At 55.7% G+C, this 17,238-nt stretch overlaps 2 protein-coding genes and 1 long non-coding RNA gene across 5 annotated transcripts; 1 reads left to right on the forward strand and 2 right to left on the reverse strand.

Annotated features, from left to right (window-relative positions):
* Positions 1 to 126: 126 nt before the first annotated feature.
* On the reverse strand, positions 127 to 2,793 carry CDCA3 (cell division cycle associated 3). Of its 2 annotated transcripts, none has more exons than XM_008683534.2 (6): positions 2,187 to 2,793; positions 1,798 to 1,973; positions 1,410 to 1,539; positions 840 to 1,133; positions 614 to 717; positions 127 to 485 (listed from the first exon to the last, which is right to left on the reverse strand). In XM_008683534.2, exons 2-6 carry the CDS (start codon positions 1,915 to 1,917, stop codon positions 327 to 329), a joined length of 807 nt encoding a protein of 268 aa, XP_008681756.2. In that variant the 5' UTR covers positions 1,918 to 1,973; positions 2,187 to 2,793; the 3' UTR covers positions 127 to 326. The 2 variants fall into 2 exon arrangements, with proteins under 2 accessions (XP_008681756.2, XP_040498046.1); XM_040642112.1 differs by having other exon boundaries at positions 1,798 to 2,092.
* A 155-nt stretch (positions 2,794 to 2,948) lies between these two features.
* On the forward strand, positions 2,949 to 16,458 carry USP5 (ubiquitin specific peptidase 5). 2 transcript variants are annotated; one of them, XM_040642110.1, is made up of 20 exons: positions 2,949 to 3,261; positions 6,239 to 6,364; positions 6,628 to 6,694; positions 6,890 to 7,023; positions 7,181 to 7,326; positions 7,564 to 7,748; positions 8,211 to 8,305; positions 9,364 to 9,557; positions 10,254 to 10,325; positions 10,608 to 10,695; positions 10,824 to 10,949; positions 11,446 to 11,599; positions 11,903 to 12,077; positions 12,705 to 12,793; positions 13,418 to 13,609; positions 14,125 to 14,268; positions 14,345 to 14,490; positions 14,707 to 14,860; positions 15,127 to 15,211; positions 15,806 to 16,458. In XM_040642110.1, exons 1-20 carry the CDS (start codon positions 3,052 to 3,054, stop codon positions 15,897 to 15,899), a joined length of 2,676 nt encoding a protein of 891 aa, XP_040498044.1. In that variant the 5' UTR covers positions 2,949 to 3,051; the 3' UTR covers positions 15,900 to 16,458. The 2 variants fall into 2 exon arrangements, with proteins under 2 accessions (XP_040498044.1, XP_040498045.1); XM_040642111.1 differs by having other exon boundaries at positions 3,054 to 3,261; positions 13,418 to 13,540.
* Positions 10,332 to 11,894, reverse strand: LOC121105389. The gene is made up of 3 exons (XR_005837827.1): positions 11,748 to 11,894; positions 11,153 to 11,217; positions 10,332 to 10,509 (listed from the first exon to the last, which is right to left on the reverse strand). It is a non-coding gene; the product is annotated as an uncharacterized LOC121105389 (long non-coding RNA).
* Positions 16,459 to 17,238: the final 780 nt, after the last annotated feature.

The raw sequence follows: 17,238 nt of genomic DNA on the forward strand, positions 1-17,238 counted from the left end.
GGAAAAGTTCAAGGATTTATGGGAAGCGTGTGATTGGCTTGGAAGACAGGGAACCCAAGTTCCCCAGGCTACTTTTCTACGTACGAGGCCCACTCCAAGGCTTAGGTAGAACACTTAAAAACATCATTTAAAACCACTTCCTTTAATATACAAGAAACACATGAGACACAAAGAAAGCCCAAGAAAGCGCTCAGTCCCCGAGCTGGAGTATAGTGGGGGGTTGAAGACAATGAACCTTTCCAGTCTCCCAGGGAAAGATGGGGTTGAGGGGACGCAACATCACTAGGCCCCTGGTGGGTGAAGCCAGCGCTGGGGCCACGCTTGGGCTAGTTCTCCACCAAGTTTGGAAAATGCTGATTTTCCTTGTCCTGGTCCTGGCCCTGCTCCCACACTCGGCCTCCTGTTTTCAGAAGTCGTCCAGTTCCCAGAATGGCCCCTTCCTTTAGCTCCCTAGCATTTTCACTCAGGGAAGAAGGCCGCTTACCCTGCCAAAAGCAGTGTGTGAGTTGGAGTGGGGAGGGATGTTGTTAAGGAGAGGGAAGATTGGGTAAAAAGGTCTCCCACCCTCTACCCTGGATTTCTTAGTAACAGTTTTCACCCTCTCTCCCTTTACCTGTCGTGGTGTCAGAGTTCCAGGGGAGTTGTCATCCTGTAGGATGGTGAGGGGAGATCTCCCTAGTACCTTGCCATTTGCTTTCCGTCTATTGTGCTTAGAACCTAGGGTGGGTAAGGAGTTAAAGCCAAAAGCCAAAATTAGGGGCTTACAGTTTATTCCTCCTACACTCATCCGTGCACATTATCCCGATTTCTCTTCCCTCTACCTTGCTTAGATTCTGTACCTGAAGATCGGGGAGTCTCAGGGTCTCTCGAGGGCTTGTCGGAGCTCTGGCCAGCCATGGGGGCTTCTGAGGGTTGTCCTGCTTCCTCCTTGGAGAACACCTGCTTGGAGGGGAGCTCAGTCTGGCTCCAAGGTGGCACCTGGTCCTCAAGGGAAAACTGGGTGCCCAGAGGCAAGTCCAATTCAGAAGATGAAGTTGCCTCTGAAGGCAGAAGAGGCTCTGGGGGCAGATTCGATTTGGGGGCTTCGGTCTCAAAGACTTCACTCAGCTGTTTCACCAGTGGGCTTGGGGGCTCTAGAGGGGAGAAGTCAAGTGAGATAGTGACCCTGTGATACAAATCATTCAGCAAGGAGAAGACACAGGAATTTTAGGATTCATGCGCTGGTGGGTGAGGGATTGGGAAGAGAGAAATCAAGGTGAGAGAAGAAATGTTGAGAGAAGAGTGAGATTGGTTCAAAGCAAGAGGATGGAGGCTCCTTTTAGAAGGAGCTCTCAGAAGATGGCCTCGCTGGCCCAACCCATGGATGCTAGGTGACAGCCTTGCCAGAATTCCCTGGGCCCACCATTTACCTCCGCTGCTGGTCTTCATAGGTGTCCGTGCAATGCCAAGGGTAGGAGAGCGGGGATCAGAGTCTTGGGCCTGATTCGGACCCTCCAGCTGCTCCCCTGCTGGTAGGTTTGGCTGTGGAGAGCTCTCCACCTGGCAGAACCAAAGGCTACAAGTCTGGACCCTGACTCTTTCTCCTCCCCCTACCCCCAGGTCTCTAGCCCCAGGTGGATATTCCAGGCAGTCACTGCCAAGGCCCTCAGGCATTCAGCCTACCCCATCCGGATTAAGACAGTGGAAAACAAAGTCTCAAATCAGAAAGAGGAGGAGGGCGTGAGGGCTTTCTCAGAATCACTTTAGGCAGACGCCCAAGAATTCAGACCATGCCTCCCACAGCCCGGCCCGCAGTACCTGGATGGGAGTGCGCAGGATGCCGGCACTAGGTGAACGGGGGTCCGCCACTCGGGCCAGAAGCTTGTTGTGCGGCGGAGGCCGCGCCGGAGTGACTGGGGCGCTCTTGGCTGAGCCCATCTCAACCAAGAGGAATAAGGTGGGGCAGGGCCCGGCCCGGGGCGAGGAGGGGACGCCTGTGAGAAATGACTCAGGTCTCAGCCATTACCGCGACCACGTCTGACCTCTGACTGCAGACCACCCGCTCTTCCCGGTTCCCGGCCGAGGAACCTTCCGGCCGCTGGGCCAGAGGCCTCTGTGGAGATAATGATTGGTGCAGCCGACAGGCCAGCTCATTCCGGGCCTGCTGGGCCCTCTAACTTCCTCACGAATTAATTCAAATCACTTACCAGGCCCCGATTCCTCTTTTGGGTGCACAGCAGCTCGAGCCGCAACTCCCGACGCCGAGTTTCAAACCTCCCGCCACGCCCCCTGCTTTGACTCTATTGGTGGAGCCGACGTAAGCTCCTATAGGCCTCCTTGTGAGACCCGCCTCCAGTTCAGGAAGCCATTGGGCTGGCACGACGTCTATCATGAGGACCATGGGGCCAATGAGCAGGGGCTCGGCTCGCCGAGGGCTGACACCGCCCAGATGAGGGGACTTTCGTTCGGCCAAGGGTTCCGAGTTGTCCGTCGTGAGACTTTGAGGAGTGCCAGCCTTCGCTTTGAAGACCTTCAGTTTCAAAACCATACGATTTTATTTGAAAAAAAAAAATAGAGTCATGAATTTTTACGCGATTTTCTACAGATCCAGCTGGAGATGTAGTTAGGAAGGTTTTTCTGAGGCGAGAGAGATAGTAATCCTTATTGGTTGAAGGAGTCATCAATCACTCGACACCAACCCTCTCAAACTCCGCCTCATTGGACAGCCCCTTTTCAAATGCCGAGAATACAACTGGCCTTCTATTTTCCGATTGGACAGGACCCAGGAAAGTTTCTGGGATTGATTGGTTTAAACAACCGTCAGTTTCTGCTCTTTGATAGAAGACACGCAAAGGGACTGTAGGGGTCCCAGAGTCCGAGCATCCAAAACTCCGGGACCCACCTCACTGCTCTACATGCGCTCTGCCCTTGGGAGCGTGGGATTGGTTCTTTCGACCATCGGTTGCATTAGAAGCGCTTTTCATTGGCGTTAGTCAAGAGTAGGGCAGAGGGCGGAGCACTAGTAGGCAAGCTGTGTCCAACTGCCATTCTCGCGCGTCCTCCCTTTAGCGCATGCACCTAACGAGTAGTCCTCATTGGACGGCAAGCCTAGGGGGTGGGGGACTGGGAACGGTGGGAGCTGCTGTGTGTGGAGGAGCTGCTGCCGGTGTCATGGCGGAGCTGAGTGAGGAGGCGCTGCTGTCAGTATTACCGACGATCCGGGTTCCTAAGGCTGGAGACCGGGTCCACAAAGACGAGTGCGCCTTCTCCTTCGACACACCGGTAAGCCCATTCCCCACGCCCGCAGCGAGCACGACTTCCTTCCATCTCCCTGGTCATTCTGCCGGGGCCTGCAAGGCTTGGGCTACCGCCTCCCTGCGATGCACCATGGGACTTGTAGTCTCCCACGCTCCTCCCTGCCGTTGCATTTAATTAGCTGGAGCTGTCGTATGACTACCGCCCCCGGAAGCCACCGCGCCCGCCTCACCCGTTCCCCGTCTCGTGGAGCACTGTGGGGATCGTAGTCGCTCTCTCCCCTCATTGCCGTTCCAAGGTAGAGGCGCATCCCGATTGTCGGACTACATCCCCCAAGTGGACCCCTGCGAAAGCCTGGGAGTTGGCCTTGCCAGCCGCGCACGGCTCTCCGGGTTTTGTAGTCCCATGTGGGAGGGATGGGGCGAACCCGCACTGTTCCGGGCCGGGGTTAGGGTTGGAGGGTGGGGAGTGCAGTTCCTAGGCGCCTAGTAGTCTGGAAGGGACCGTGAAGAAGGCCGGTTCTGAGAAGGCCCGAGTTAGAGAGACTCCACCCATGGTTAATGTGGACAGGGGGCGGGGAGGTGGGTCATTGGTGGTAGGGAGGAGAGGAAAGAAGGGAGGAAAGCTCATGTCGTTTCTCCTTTGAGGTGACCTGTAACCGCAGCCCCCTCTCTTTTTCCCGCCCATCACAGAGAGCAGAGGGAACCCTTTTAAAAGTATTCCCAGAGAGATGGTGTCTTTCGTGGAGGATACTAAATCTCTTTCCCATCCCGCTCCCACTCCTGACTAGTTAGACAAAGCCTCCACCCACACCATGCTTCACGTTTTGCAGGCTCCACCCGGAACCTCCCTTCTTGCAGTTCTGCCTTCCTGTGTCACCCTTAAGCGGAGACTAGCCTTTGGCCTGGCCAGAGCCTTAACTGAGAGGGCAGCAGCCTGGTTGGGATCCGCCCCCCTCGCTACCCCTCCCGACCAGCGGCTGCCGGGCCCTGCCCAGGGTGTTCAGCCAGACCAGCTCATGGCTGGGAAAACTGCAAGTCAGAGTGGAAAGGCTTCATTAATGCATCGCCAGTGCTGAGTATAGCAGTATGATCTAAGGCCCAGTTCAGGATCATCACTGTGATTTGTGGTTGCTTGGTTTGCTAGGCTTTGATCTGAGCCTCAGACAATGTGCTGCTTCTCTGGGAATCTGGCTTGGCAGAGCTAAAAGAGGACGGCTCAGAGCAGAGCTCCAGGGTTCCCAAGCCTTGGGGAAACCAGCGTTTTTTATTTCCAACAGAGGAGTTCATTTCCCGCGGAGCTCCCACATGCCACCCAGTTCATCAAGTGCAGGGCTTGGTGAAGCACTGGCTTTCTCAGGAGGGAAAGGTTTTTCTTAATTACCAACAGATGGTAGAAGTCAGCGGCTCCCTTCTTCACACTCTCTCCTTAGTAACTGCTTCGAATCATCCAAATGCTGTTTTTGTAAGCTTGTTGTACTTTCCTTCTCTCATCCCAAGTCAGGAGATCTCCAGTGTGGCTTAATTGCTTTCCTAACCAACTTCCGGCATGTTTGATTATCTTCAAATTGGGTTCATGGTAGAAAGAGAGCTTATTTGACCTCCCTGATGAAAAATGTTCCATTTGCTCATCAACATTGCAATCCACACTGTTCTAGGGAGTGGTACAGAGCAATCTGTGGGACCAAGAACTGCCTTAGACCGTGCCCTATTTTTCATATCACAGCAGAGAATTTTTCAAGGCCACTGAGGCGTTTATTCAAGGAAGAAGATGCCTGTCGTTGCTCGGATCTGAGGGAAGACTCTTGTTTCCTCCAATTACCTCCTCCACCTTATCCATCACTATTCACAAAGGCACTGGCAGACTTGTTCTGTTTTAGAGAAGCTCATCCTCCCTCCTTAGCTGTGATTTAGGGTGGACCCTTGTCTTCCCCTGTTTTCTTCTTGGGTTATATGTGTTTTAGCTGTCTCAGCAGGTGTTGCAAGATTATTCTATAGAGGAAATGGCTTTGAGGTTGGCAGTTGATGGACTTCAGTGGGGATGTAGTTATTGGTCAGAAGGGAAGCAGCAGGGTAGTGGCTGGAGAATGCTGGTCTTCGTGTCCCTGCCAGAGTAGGCCCAGGTATAGCAGTGAGCCCCGGACAAGGCATCCTTACCCTGGAGCCAGGCTTTAGCAGGAAAGGAGGGAGAAGACTCAGTGTGGACCAAGGTTTGACGACCTAGTGGGGTGTGGTAAAGGAAAAGTCTGGGCTTGCTGGCAAGCTTAGGAGCTGGGTGTATTGTTCAAGTGCTAGAATCTCTCTGCTCCTCCAGTCCGGAAAGTTTCCTGAGTCCTGGAGATGAGGCAGTGTTTGTCATTGTGTCCCTGGTTTAGGTTCCATGTCTGAAATTCAAGCCTTTCCTCTCCCAGGAAGGGACCCCTTTTCCCTCTAAATATAATCACTGGCGCTGGAAGTCCATGGTATTTGATTCCCGTTTACCTCAAGGAAAGAGGTAAAGGGGGGCGCCGGGGTGGCTTAGTTGGTTAGGTGTCTGCCTTTGGCTCAGGTCACGATCCCGGGGTCCTGGGATCAAGTCCTGTGTCGGGCTCCCTGCTTAGCGGGGAGCCTGCCTCTCCCTCTCCCTCTCCCACTTCCCCTGCTTGTGTGCTTGCGCTTGCTTGCTCTCTCTCAAGTAAATAAATAAAAAAAAAAAAAAAGAAGAAGAAGAAGAGGTAAAGGGAGTTCTCTACAATTGATTGGAAAGCTCCAGAGCCCAAAGAAGGAACAAGGAAGAAGAATGGTGACTGGCAGGTGTTGCTCAGCCCCTGGCGTCCTTGGTTGGTATCAGTCATAGGAGAATGGGGAGAATCTTCACCATGCACCAGGTCCTAAAAGGCTAAATGACTTGCCAAGAGCCACATGGTGTTGGCGAACAGAGCCTTTCTTTTGGAGGTTTTGGTGGTTTCCCCACCTGGCCAGGCTTCATCCTCCCTGTGTTTTCTCCCCTTTTTCTCGTACTGCAGGAGTCTGAGGGTGGCCTCTACATCTGCATGAACACATTCCTGGGCTTTGGGAAACAGTATGTGGAGAAACATTTCAACAAGACGGGCCAGCGAGTCTACCTGCACCTCCGGAGGACCCGGCGCCCGGTAGGGACAGGGCTGGGGCAAGGCCTGGGGACATTCAGGCACATGTCCCTGGGCCTCCATTTTGAATCTGTCTCTTCCATTCTGACCTATTGGCCTCTGTTTCCCACTCTCACCTATTTCTGTTGGTAGCATTAGAACTCAGCACACATGTTTTTTTAGCTCCATTCCCTTCTAAGATTAACCCACTCTGTCCTGTCTGTCCTCCCCATTTGTCCCTTCCCTGGTACCCATTGCTGATCCTGGCCCTTCCTGCCTCATTGCAGAAGGAGGAGGACACCACTACAAGCACCGGAGACCCCCCCAGGAAGAAGCCCACCCGGTTGGCTATTGGTGAGCACCATTACAGTCCTGTTCTGCCTGAGCTGGTCTTCCCTGCTCTCAGTTCTTTTAGGAAAGCCCCAAAAGAATGGGCCTGATCAATGGCCCTAGAGCTCTGGAGGGGGGCACAGTGGGATGCTGTATCAGAGGAAGGACATATACCTGTGGTTGTTGTCCTACCCTCCCTCCTCTTCCCTGTTTCACCAGGCATGGAAGGCGGGTTTGACCTCAGCGAGGAGAAGTTTGAATATGATGAGGATGTGAAGATTGTTATTTTGCCGGATTACCTGGAAATTGCCCGGGATGGGTTGGGGGGACTGCCTGACATTGTCAGAGATCGGGTATGAATACCTTCCCACCTTACCAGGGACTCAAGGGCAAGCGGGCCCCAAGCAGTGATGTCTCGGGCAAGCCCCAAGAAAGCTCGAGACGGAGGGGCTAGAGGGGCAGGGGAGGGGGGAGGGCTGGGTACCGTCTCTGATCCTCTGTTTCCCCCAGGTGACCAGTGCGGTGGAGGCCCTCCTGTCTGCTGACTCGGCCTCCCGCAAGCAGGAGGTGCAGGCCTGGGATGGGGAAGTACGGCAGGTGTCTAAGCATGCCTTCAACCTCAAGCAGCTGGACAACCCTGCTCGAATCCCGCCTTGGTGAGGCTTGGCCCCTCCACCTTGGGGCACAACCCCCAGAGCAGGGGCAGAGAGGCCACCCTCCTGGGGAATCTGGTGGGAGAGAGGGTCGGGAGTAGGCGAAGGAGGGGGCTGGGGGAAATGAATTCAGCAAGGGACGACCGGAGGAGAGGAAAAGAGAGAGCTCTTGGACTGGCAGGGGCCAATCCCATATACCCCTAACCCTGATTTCAGCTGACTTTCTTCTCCCTGGGTTAGTGGCTGGAAATGTTCCAAGTGTGACATGAGAGAGAACCTGTGGCTCAACCTGACAGATGGCTCCATTCTCTGTGGCCGACGCTACTTCGACGGCAGTGGGGGCAACAACCACGCCGTGGAGCACTACAGGGAGATGGGCTACCCGTTAGCTGTCAAGCTGGGCACCATCACACCTGATGGAGCTGGTACTCCCTCCCCTCCTCGCTCCCTCCATGCTGAAGTGTGTCTTAACTGTTACTCGTTGTATAGGACGCGGATAACACGTCAATACATTCTCTTGATAAACAATGAAAATATCGCAGATGAGAGTAAATCTTCAGTTAACCCCCCAAATCCCAGTCCCTTTCTTAGAGGTTACCAGCATTATCTGTTTAGCGAGTATCCTTCCAAACCCATCTGACCCTAGCACCTTACCCTGCGCAGTAGAGTCGCAAGTAACTCCAGCCCTTGCCCTCTTTCACCCCGTCTTCCCTGCCACCCAGTCTCCGAAGGGTCCGTGACCTCACTGCTACTCAGGGCAGCCAAGAGGGTTACCTTTATGGGCTCATCCTCTGTCCCACCAGCTCCTCCCCTTGGGGCAGGGAGTGGGATTGGCCAGGCCAGTCCGGAGCCACCCCTTCTGACACTGCTCCTGCCTCCTGCCCTAGACGTGTACTCCTATGATGAGGATGACATGGTCCTGGACCCCAACCTGGCTGAGCACCTGTCCCACTTTGGCATCGACATGCTAAAGATGCAGAAGGTGAGATCCCCTTCGGCTTCGGATTCTCCATCCCTGCCCGCCAGGCCCTTCCTGGCTGAGGCTGAAGCAGCACGTCGACGACAGCTGCCACAGTTATCCCAGGCCCCAAGACATTTGTGCTTCCTTTGAAAAACTTTCTAGAATCATTTATTCATTCATTGAATACTACTGAGTACCCACTATGTGCTTGTCCCTGTGTGACTAAGACAGAGCTTTAACATTCTAGATGGAAAGGCAGACATTCATCATCTGCGCAGGCAAATGAGTGAATAACCACAAACCGACGGGTGCTGTGAGAGATGTAGGGGGCGCCTGGGTGGCTCAGTCCGTTAAGCATCCAACTCTTTTCTTTTTTTTTTTTTTTTAAGATTTTATTTATTTGACAGAGAGAGACAGCCAGCGAGAGAGGGAACACGAGCAGGGGGAGTGGGAGAGGAAGAAGCAGGCTTCCAGCGGAAGAGCCTGATGCGGGGCTCGATCCCAGAACTCTGGGATCACGGCCTGAGCCGAAGGCAGACGCTTAATGACTGAGCCACCCAGGCGCCCCAAGCATCCAACTCTTAATCTCAACTCGGGTCTTGATCTCAGGGTCATGAGTTCAAGCCCTGTGTCGGGCTCCATGCCCAGTGTGAAGTCTACTCAATAAAAAAAAAACAAAAAAAGAGAGCGAGACAGAGAGGTGGTGCAGGAGTGGTGTAATAGCAGGAGGATCTGGCCGGTCGAGGGGATCGAGGAAGTGATGCTTGAGTGGAGAGCTGAGAGGTGAGAAGGGGTAACTTCGGAATGGAAAAAGCACTTCAAATGGAGGGAATTACATTCATTTTTTCCTGTCACCAGAGCGGAGGCCTGATGACTAACAGGCCTCAGGGGCAATCGCTCATAGCCTTCTGGAACTGGGACTGGGACTGGGAATAGGCAGTGTGTCTCCCGTTCGCAGAGTCCGTAATCGAACATATTCAGAGCTCCAGCCGGGGATCGTCCGGGACCCTGTGAGGGATCGGTGTGAAAAGTCCAGGACTGAGTCTCTCACCCTGTCTGAAGTGCCCCTTCCCTTGCAGACGGACAAGACGATGACGGAGCTGGAGATCGATATGAACCAGCGGATTGGCGAGTGGGAGCTGATCCAGGAGTCGAGTGTGCCACTGAAGCCCCTGTTTGGGCCTGGCTACACGGGCATCCGGAACCTGGGTAACAGCTGCTACCTCAACTCGGTGGTCCAGGTGCTCTTCAGCATCCCTGACTTCCAGAGGAAGTGAGTGGTGCCCCCTCCCCGTGACTGGGCCCTGGACCCCTGACCCCGCAGCTGTCAGGACCTCTGTGTTCCGGCTTAGTCTTCATTCCTGTGATGCTGTGGCTGGCACGCTCCCATCAGTTAGAGCAGCACTGTTCCCCAGCCCCACGGGCCCCCTGAGGACAGAACACCAAATCCCAGGGCGCTCCCTGGCCTCCTGACTGACTCGGGCGGGGGGAGGTGCTCTTTACTTGAGGCCAGTGACAGCAGATGAGGACCTACCGTGGCCATGTAGCCCTTGGGGAGAGGGGAGTGCCTGGGACACTGGGAGAGAGAAAAGGCACGTTCTGAGCAGAAGAGCATCTGCCTTCTGAGAAGGACCTGAAGCGTATGTGGAAACTTGAACAATGTGTTGACCCGTTCCATCCTGAAGAATGGGAACTGTCCTTGCCCTTCTCCCAGGCTGCCTTCTCCCTTCTCCCGGCTCACTCCTGGGGAGGAGGCCGGGAAAGAAGACAGCAGAATACACTGCATGCTGGCATAGTTGAGAAGGGGAGGAAGGGCAGGTTGCCGGAGAGAAATGGGACTCCATGGTTCAACCACCTAACTCCTCACTCTGGAGGGAGCCTGTGCCCCAAGCAAGTGGATAATACTGCCTCCCCTTTCCTTTGGAGCCCCTGCCAGAGCACCTCCGATTATGCTTCCCTTGGCTCTTAGGTATGTGGATAAGCTGGAGAAGATCTTCCAGAATGCTCCGACGGACCCTACCCAGGACTTCAGCACCCAGGTGTATGTAGCCAGGTCCCGTGTACAAAGGCTCTTGAGAGCCTCGCAGCCAGTGTGCCTGCTTTCTCCTCCGTGAGCATCTGGAGTGGGTAGCAGCGCAGGCTCTTTGCCTCTGGCCGTGCTGTCTGCCTTGAGTGGGGCTCCTGGGACTCCGCGGTTTTTCCCCTTGCAGAGGGTTGCCTACGGGCTGTAAGCAAGGGTTGAGTTGGGGAGGAAAGGCACAGAGAGAGGTCGGACGATCATTAGTGGACTGAAGCTAAATGGTTCTCTTGGATGTGAACACAGGGCCAAACTGGGCCATGGCCTGCTCTCGGGAGAATATTCCAAGCCAGCACCGGAATCAGGCGATGGGGAGCAGGTGCCAGAACAAAAGGTGAGGCTGGGACTCTATCCCTTTCAGGCTCTGGAATTAAGGGGAGACTGAGGTCTGGGAGATGTCTAAACAAAGCCCCTTGGTGGCCTCTTGAGCCCCAGCTGAATCGCTGCCCTGGCTCTGCCTAGGAAGTTCAAGATGGCATTGCCCCTCGGATGTTCAAGGCCCTCATTGGCAAGGGTCACCCTGAGTTCTCCACCAACCGACAGCAGGACGCCCAAGAGTTCTTTCTTCACCTCATCAACATGGTGGAGGTAAGGGTTGGGAAGACAGCAAGGAGGGCAGTCCACACCGCCTCCACCTGCCTGCAGTTCTCTCCCTTCTCCCTCCTGCCCATTCTTTCCGGTCAACCCCAGCCAGCCCGCCCCTGGGACCCGGGGGTCTGTGTGCACTGGGCCTTCCCTGTGAGTGGTGGGTGCCCCTGAGGAGAATGGTAACGCTAAGCAGTGATCCTTACACTTGATGGGCTTGCAGCCGAATGAAGGATACAGCCAGAGAAAATGAGATGAAGATGCTTATTGCCTGTAGAGAAAAATACACACACATTCCACCACGGTCTCCCAGTGCCGCGATGGCGCCGGGGCTGGGGAGGGGAAGTTGAGTAGGGAAGGAGTTATTCTTGCATTGCTGAGCCTCCTAGGGGTAGACACCCTTCCTTTCCTCTCTCTTCCCCATACCCTAGTGACCCTTTCAGGCACCCATCCCCTTCCCTGGCTGCGCGGACCTCCCCACCCCGCCTCTTTCCCACAGAGGAATTGTCGGAGCTCTGAAAACCCTAACGAGGTGTTTCGCTTCTTGGTGGAGGAAAAGATCAAGTGCCTGGCCACGGAGAAGGTGAAGTACACCCAGCGAGTGGACTACATCATGCAGCTGCCTGTGCCCATGGACGCGGCCCTTAACAAAGGCAGGTTGCTCTCTGCGGGGCCTGGGTGCAGTGGGACTGTGAGGCCCGGGAGAAGCACTTGGCCACCTTGTGGGAGAAGAGCCCACGGCACGCCCTGCTCCCCCAGCCAGAGGTCTGGAGTGGGGCTGGCTTGGGGAGGTAGGCTCACCTTTGCTTGTCAGCGCTGTGCTGAGGACGAGAGGCGAGGCCATATGTGGATGTGTGTCACGCGGGTTTGGAGAGGGGGGAGCAGCAGTCTGGCACGGCTAAGGAGGGCAAGAGGCAGTAGCCTCTGAAGGACTCACCCACCGATTCTGTCCCCAGAGGAGCTTCTGGAGTATGAGGAGAAGAAGCGGCAAGCCGAGGAGGAGAAGCTGCCGCTGCCAGAACTGGTTCGGGCCCAGGTGCCCTTCAGCTCCTGCCTGGAGGCCTACGGGGCCCCGGAGCAGGTGGACGACTTCTGGAGCACGGCCCTGCAGGCCAAATCAGTAGCTGTCAAGTAAGTCCTGTTGGTCTGCGCTGAAGCTTTCGGGCCACTATCAGGGTGACCCCAAAGATACTCTCTGCCTCGTTCTCAGTCTTCCGTCCCTTCGCGGTTGGATTCTCAGGGCTGTGTCAGTTGGGGCTGGTCATCTGGCCCTGAGGGAAGCGAGAGGCCCCAGCAGGAGTCGACGTGGATGATTGCCACATTCCCTTGTCCTGCCCCTGTTACCCCATCTTCTCCTGTGGGACAGGGTCCTGTTTTAGTGCAGCGTCTGTCCACTTGTGCCCTCAGTCTTGGCAGAACAAAGGCACATAGTATCCGTTTTGGACAGAATTTGGATTTCTAGCTAATGGCCTGAGTTTGGGCCTCATTCTGTCGTTGGCATAAGCTTGAGATCTGAAAGAGTGCTTTGGTCTCAAGGGATTTCAGCCCTTCCCCCCCACCCCCCCTTTGACAGGCCCCTGGCTTCTGCCGCTCCTTGTCTGCAGATGCTCTGATGCCTTCCCAGGGCAAGATAAGAATATGGAGTATCTTCTGGGCTATCAGGTCTTCTACCCGCGAGAGGCTGAACCCCAGGGTGGGGGTTTCAGGAGAGGAGAACTTTGGAATTCTCTGGGTACCAGGACATTCTCTCTTCCCTAGGACCACACGATTTGCCTCTTTCCCTGACTACCTGGTCATCCAGATCAAGAAGTTCACCTTCGGCTTAGACTGGGTGCCCAAGAAACTGGGTATGGTGGCTGGGACGAGTGAGGGAGGTTAAGCAGAAAATGCTAGAAGAAGAAGGGGCCTTACCATGTGTAAACTAGCGTTTCTTTGGCTTTCCTCTGAAGGAGGAAAATATCACCCTGAATGTTTGAAAATGAGCCGAGTTTGAAAAGCACGGACTAAAAATATTAAAACACTTGACTTTACAGTGATAATTTACAAAAAAAAGCGGTTTTCATAGTTTCACTTTTATACTTGGTGAGAGGTTCTCGTTTAGATCATCTTGAAACGGTTCTCGTGAGTCTTAGAGCCGCTGACAACTTTGAGAACTCCAGATTTCACTTTGTGTCCTAGATAAGTCGAGACCCACAGAGGTATGAGATCATTCTTTTGTACAAGTTGGAGGCCCCTGTCCTTGTCCTTAGCGCATCTGAGGTAGATCTAGGACTAGAATCCAGGCCTCCTGATTCCCAGACCGACCATTACATTACACTGGGACCCCTGCAGTCGGTACCGCTCTGAGCAGCTCCTTACTCCAGAGCAGTGCCAAGATGTGGGGGCAGGGCTTTGAGGATCCCCCAGTGCTTTCTCAGGGAGGGCCCCAGGGAGCTGCTGAGGTGACCCTTTCCCCGCCATTCCAATTACAGATGTGTCCATTGAGATGCCGGAAGAGCTAGACATCTCCCAGCTGAGGGGTACAGGGCTGCAGCCGGGAGAGGAGGAGCTGCCTGACATTGCCCCACCCCTGGTCACTCCGGATGAGCCCAAAGGTAGCCTTGGTTTCTATGGCAACGAAGACGAAGACTCCTTCTGCTCCCCTCACTTCTCCTCTCCGACATGTTAGTGACTCTTCTTCCTGCCTGTCTCTCTCCTTTGCTGATGGGGGTCTTTTCTGCCTGCCTCCCCTTGACCCTGTCCTTTGTGTTTCTCCTGTCCTCCCTTTCAAATTTACCCTGCCCTCTTTTGATGGACATGAGGCCCGGGTAGAGCACTCCCAGCCACATTCTGTGTGTGGCTGGCAGTAGCGCTGGCCGGTTGCCTCCCTGCCCTTGTCACCTCATCGCTTGGGGGTGGGGAGAGACAGCATACTCTAGAAACGGGGCCCATTCTGTGAGAGTGGGCGAGGAGGGGATCCACGGGAGACCTTTAGCCTCAGTTCTGTGTCTTTAGTCCTGCGGGACCCACGTTATGGCACGCTGCCATTTTAGTCCTGGAGGAAGGTGCCAGGCCATGGAAGGACACTGCATGGAACGGGGCATTGGGAGAGGGCGGGGGCGCTGGACCGTGGGAGGCAGGAGGAGCAGATAGTGGCCCAAGGAGTCGGGTCACTGTGCCCTCCCTTCTCGCCCCACAGCACCCATGCTGGATGAATCAGTCATCATCCAGCTGGTGGAGATGGGCTTCCCTATGGATGCCTGCCGCAAAGCTGTCTACTACACAGGCAACAGTGGGGCCGAGGCCGCCATGAACTGGGTCATGTCACACATGGACGATCCAGGTAGGCCGGGGTGGGCGGCAGGGTGCAGCAGGGCCGTCGTCCTCCCACACACACTTTAACCCCTTCGCCTCTGCAGATTTTGCAAACCCCCTCATCCTGCCTGGCTCCAGCGGGCCCGGCTCCACGAGTGCAGCGGCTGACCCCCCACCGGAGGACTGCGTGAGCACCATCGTTTCCATGGGCTTCTCCCGGGACCAGGCCCTGAAAGCCCTGCGGGCCACGGTATGAGCTGCCCCTGGCTGAGGACCGGGGGCCGGTGGGGGAGAACGGGGTGGGGGTGAGTGAGGTTCCGTCCTCTGTGAGTCAGACTGAGGACCACTGGTGTGGGACGGCCGAGGCTGAGGCTCCACCCTTTTGTGCTGAAGGAGCTGAGGCCTTCACTCATGGTTTTCTTGCCCTGAGCTTGTTAGAAAGAGTAACGCTTCCTTCCTCTCCTAGAACAATAGTTTAGAAAGGGCCGTGGACTGGATCTTCAGTCACATCGATGACCTGGATGCAGAGGCCGCCATGGACATCTCGGAGGGCCGCTCGGCTGCCGACTCCATCTCCGAGTCTGTGCCAGTAGGACCGAAAGTCCGGGATGGCCCTGGAAGTGAGTGTCCCCGGGGAGCATGATGGGCCAGTGGAATCTAGCCAGTCTGCTGCCAGCGGCTCATTCCAAGGCAGCTCTGCTTCCCTCGGGCACAGGGGTCAGAAGCTTCTTTCCGCTGATGCGGCTTCTGAAGGTGGGATTCTAGGAGGCCGAGACAGGCGTGTGACCCAGTCACTGCCCCCCAGTCCCTGGGATTGGCGTCCTGAGTTTGGGCTGTTAGATGCAGCTCTGGACTGGTGCTCAGGCCCCTCTCTTGTCTCCTCTAGAGTATCAGCTCTTTGCCTTCATCAGTCACATGGGCACCTCTACCATGTGTGGTCACTATGTCTGCCACATCAAGAAGGAAGGCAGGTGAGGGGCTGGCAGGGTACATTCTGAACTGGAGAGTGCTGGTGGGGATGAGTGGGGGCATCCTGGAAGTCCTTAGAATATTTGCGGGAGAAAGTAAAGGCCTGCTGGATGGGGGGGCACAGAGATGCCAGAAATTGATAGAACGCCTGACAGCAGGGGTCGGCAGACGACAGACAGCCCAAGGCCACCTGCTTTTCTAAATAAAGTTCTAATGAGCATAACCACACTTACTCACGTATGTATCGTCCGTGGCTGTTTTCACGCCGCAACAGGAAGGTTGAGTAATTGTGTCAGAGACTGGATGGCTTGCAAAACTGAACTACTTACCGTCTGGCCCTTTCCAGAAAAGGTTGCGGACCTGTACCTGACAGGAATGGGTGGGGGTGGCCGCAGAGGCACTGGAGGATTTGAAGATGTTCCCTTCAGGCAGGTAGCAGCTAGCCTGTAGGTGTGGGGGCTCAGGCTGCGAATGTTGGGAACCTTTGCCCCAGAATCACCAGGATCAACTCCAGGGGCTGCATCAGAGACTCAGTTGATGCAAAGTGGATGCCCAGTCTGTTTCTCCTTCTCCCCCTCCCCCACCCGCTTCCCCAGATGGGTGATCTACAATGACCAGAGAGTGTGTGCCTCTGAGAAGCCACCTAAGGACCTGGGCTACATCTACTTCTACCAGAGAGTGGCCAGCTAAGAGCCTGCCCTGACCCCTTACCACTGAGGACAGGGAACAGACCATCTGGCATGAGGGATGGGGCTGAGGGATGGACTTCAGCCACCACCCCCCCTGCTCTGTACCCTTTTTCTTTTTGTCCTCAGCAGCAGGGAAGAAGCTAGAGGCCATAGGAGAATGGCCAAGCAAAGCGGGGGACACTCGAGAGACTTTGGGGATAGAGCAGGAAGGGGATGGGAGGGGCCGGCCACCTGTCTGTGAGGAGACTTCGTCGCTTTCCCCGCCCCGTGAACCCACAGTGCTCTGCTTCTCTGTGTAATCCTGGCGGCCCCTGGTGTGGAGGGGGGCTTGTTTGTGTGTGCGCGTGGGTGTAGCTTTGTGCAGCCTCTTCCACAGGAGGGGGCGTCTGTGCCTCCCCTCCCTCTTTGTGTTTGCTCCCTGTGTGGTCAGGCGAGGAGGGCTGTGAGGGAAATGGGGATCCCCCTCGCCCTCCAGCCTGTCTTTCCCCTACCCTGTCTCTTCCCTGCCCTTCTCTGGAAAATGCCAAAATACACGATGTGAATAAAAGTACAATGGCTAAGTCGTGTCCTGTTTGGTACCTTCAGGGAGACTGATCTTGCCTGGGGCTAGCAGGAGAGCTGCTTCTGCCCCTTACCCCCCCTCCCTGGGCAGTTGTCGACTTTCACTAGTTCTAGAGCTCTTGGGAAATGGGCTGTGAGATGGGGTGGGGTGAGCGCCAGGGCAGTACAAGAAAGCTGAGGGGTGGGGGGCTGTCAGACCAGGGGCAGTGGAGTGGGGTGGCACAGAGCAAAGAAGGGGGTGAAGAGCGCTGCCTTCCCTCCAGCAGTCACACCCGAGGGGTCCCAAGTGGGTATTTTCCAAATGTCTCTGGTCCCCTAGGCCCTGCAGTCTCCTGTCGGGTGGACCAGCTGGAGCAGAGAGTGGGACGCCTGGAGTAGGGGGTGGGCGTGGTGGGATCCGAACTGCTTGTCTCTTAGCTGCACAGTTTCGAGCCAGTGCGGGCCGTCCCTCCCCCTCTGCACCCTGCTCCTGGCCCAGTAACTACGGGTCTACCCTCCCCCTGGGCAGGTCAAAGGTGCCTGCTCAGCAATCAGGGATGCAGCCACTCCGACGGGGGAAGGGAGGTCCTTTTCTCAGAGTTGGAGCGATGCCCCACAGAGTTCCCTCCTTCCCGGGCAGCAGCGCGATCTCAGGCCCAGCAGTCGGAGTCCAAGCTCCCCTTGGAAGCACGTCTGGCCCTCTGGGGGGGCAGTCGTGCAGTGGGGCTCCCCTGAGTACGGGTTCTCGCCTCCTCCCAAAAGCCAGGCAATGGGGCTGAAGCGCCTGGGCGCCCGGACGC

This window comes from Ursus maritimus, unplaced genomic scaffold (genome assembly GCF_017311325.1).
Source record: "Ursus maritimus isolate PB19 unplaced genomic scaffold, ASM1731132v1 scaffold_26, whole genome shotgun sequence".
Classification (NCBI taxonomy): Eukaryota; Metazoa; Chordata; class Mammalia; order Carnivora; family Ursidae; genus Ursus; species Ursus maritimus.